The sequence below is a fragment of the Lycium ferocissimum genome, chromosome 8 (genome assembly GCF_029784015.1).
Source record: "Lycium ferocissimum isolate CSIRO_LF1 chromosome 8, AGI_CSIRO_Lferr_CH_V1, whole genome shotgun sequence".
NCBI lineage: Eukaryota > Viridiplantae > Streptophyta > Magnoliopsida > Solanales > Solanaceae > Lycium > Lycium ferocissimum.
The window spans coordinates 18639166-18642054 of NC_081349.1; the positions used below are offsets into that span (position 1 = coordinate 18639166).

Consider the following 2889-nt stretch of genomic DNA (forward strand, 5'->3'; position numbering starts at 1 on the left):
TGAACCCTCGCACGAAATCATTTTAAAATCAAAATATAATAAGAATAAAAGAAATTCTACACAAGTGGTATGTTGTGGATTGAGAGGCAAAATACTTCTATACATATGAGCTTTGCCTTCTCATTTGACATACCATCAACAAGTGATATGCAATCTCTCCCTCCTCTCTAAAAAAGTACATAAATTTCTTTATTTTTTTCCAATTATATAATTTTATAAGAATTTTAAATTATTAGTCGCACTTTTTATGAACGATTACTTATAATTTTATGATTATCTCGTAGATAATCCAACAAACATATAGGAGTATTAGATTAATTGCATCACAGTAAAACTCTTAAGATTTACTCAAAAAAGTGTAAAATTATTTCACGCAGAACGTAATTTGATAGGCTTAAACTGTTTACTACTCTCTTTTAGCTCATATTTAGCGTTAGACATTTGGATTCAGTCGATTCATAACAAAAATAATAGGCGTAATGTATTACTTCCTCAGTCCACTTTTACTTGTCATAGGCGTAATGTATTACTACAACTTTGACTTCAAATGTATTATGTTTACGCCTAACCATACATAAAATGACAATTTTACTCTATCATCCCTAAATATTACTAAGTCATCTAATGGTTGAGATAATTGAAAGACGTGCAGCCACTAATTGTTCCTAGAAATTTTCCACTCAATAATTAATATTAAAGGTAAAATAGGTATGTAATGATAAATTATCTCTTTGACTTTTCTAACTGAACAAGTAAAAGTGGACATCTATTTTTAATATACAGGACAAATAAAAATGGACGGAGGGAGAAATTTATAGGTTGAAATTTTGAGGCAGAGGAAAAGATAAAGGGATGAAAGTATATACCAGAGCCTAGAATCCCAACCGGCGGTATTACTAGCTTTCTTCATAGCTTCTCTCCACCGAGAAACCTTCTCTGGTTCCACCAAAATATCGTAATTCCTAAAATGCTCCTCAAATGGACCTTTCTGTCTCCTTACATCCGATGGGTCAACTCCATAGAAAACAGGCAACAATTGCCTTTTGCATTCCGCGATCTTTGCCAGTTCTTCTAAGCACCACTTTGAAGAACAGTAGTTCTCCGATATCACCGCGATTGAAGCCGCTGAGTCTTCAATCGCTGTGACTAGACTCGGTGCGATCTCTTCGCCGCGATCTAAGCCTTCATCGTCGATGAATGTACGTACGCCGTTACGTACGAGTTCATTGTAGAGTTTGTTGGTGAAGTTGTGACTTGTGTCTTCTCCTCTGAAGCTGAGAAATATGTCGTAATGGAAGCTGTGGCCTGACGTCAAGGACCATGTCTCGTCGTCCGCCATAGACGACTGTTAGCTTTTTCGTTTTGGTCTCCGTATATATGTATGTAATGTAATTGCAGACGTAACAACGGAAAAGTGAATGGCGCAATTTCAACCGTTTATAAATTTAGATCCAATGGATGAGGTCCTTTTCCAAAAGCTACTGTCGCAGTGTCTGACTAAATAATTGCAGAAAGGAATATTACTCCTTTGGAAAACAAGTTCACCTATTGACTTTTGTAGCTAATAATAATGCTTCTCTTAGAGCTAAATTAACTTAAATAGTTCAGTGCGTCCAGTAGATGTGGATAAGGTTTTTTCAAAAACCAATTTGTAGAACTAATACAGTTTTTTTTTTTTTTCCTTCGGGTACATAAATACAATACAATTATTTTGTGCATTTAAGAAAACGGTAGGATAGCAAGACAGAAAAAATATACTGAAAACAGTGGGTCACACATTTAAACATTAATAAAAGTGTGCGTAAACAATCCAAACACAAAAAGAAAAATACAACACATATTTACGTTTTTTATTTTTATTTTAGAATTTTAGTTTAATATACAATTAGTTTACACTAAATAAATTCTGAAAGGAGCTTTTGGTGGTTGAATCTGTCTCGCACTAAAGTAATGATGAGGTGCCTTGTTACTATCTATTTATCTTTGTTTGTCAACTTTATAGTATCTCTAATTGCCGTCATTTAATCAACCACAGGATATAAAATGTACATTTCTAAGAATATCAACATGACACATACTCATCTATTTTGTTTAATACATTTCAAAATTCTACGTGAAGGTTTTACTAATGTGCTCTCACTAAATTCTCCTACAACCAAATCCAATCTCTTGACGTTCATATTTTCTGTAAAGGTTCGGGGAAGCGTTTTTTTTTTTAAACCCTCCAAACATTATGTGCAACATTTTCTAATATTGTTCGCAAACATTAATGAGTATGTATGTGTGTATATACACACACACCGTCACAGAGGCGGATGGAGCACTATAACTTGGGGTTCAATTGAACCCCAAATTTTTTATGCGGGATATAAATTTATGTGTAAAAATTTACTAAAATTACAATAAATAGTATATATGCATGAACCCATAACTTTAGAAATATAATGGTTTAGTGCTAAAAAATTTAAGATGTTGAACCCCTAAAATTTAAATCTTAGATTCACTGCACACACATACACAGAGAGGCGAATCTAGAATTTCGAAAACAAGGGTGTACTAATAAGAAAGGAGAAAACAGATGCATTAGGTGGGAATTGATCCTTTTTAGTTGTTCCTCTCGGTAAATAACAAAGCTTTTAATCAAGTGCACTATTAAGCCTTTTTGTAGCATGTTTGCCATGCAAGTAATATTAGATCAATTATAGAAAACATGTACATAAAATATTTAGTTTTGTGGAAAGACCATGGGTCACGTGCCCAAAAAATAACACATAATTTCACCTCTGCGCACGCGTGCACACATATTCAAACACATACTATAAACGAACATAGAAATACTACAAACAAATATGAGAATTTTTGTTGAATTGGCTTTCTTTTGAGGGTTAA

General features: G+C 33.4%; 1 protein-coding gene across 1 annotated transcript; it reads right to left on the bottom strand.

The window, feature by feature from the left end:
* Positions 1–740: 740 nt before the first annotated feature.
* On the bottom strand, positions 741–1544 carry LOC132066680 (disease resistance protein RPV1-like). Its single transcript, XM_059459929.1, has one exon. The coding sequence runs from the start codon at positions 1337–1339 to the stop codon at positions 773–775; it is 567 nt and encodes a 188-aa protein (XP_059315912.1). The 5' UTR covers positions 1340–1544; the 3' UTR covers positions 741–772.
* Positions 1545–2889: the final 1345 nt, after the last annotated feature.

Coding starts and splice junctions, on each gene's coding strand:
- LOC132066680 (XM_059459929.1), bottom strand. CDS start 1,339: ATGGCGGACGACGAGACATGGTCCTTGACGTCAGGCCACAGCTTCCAT.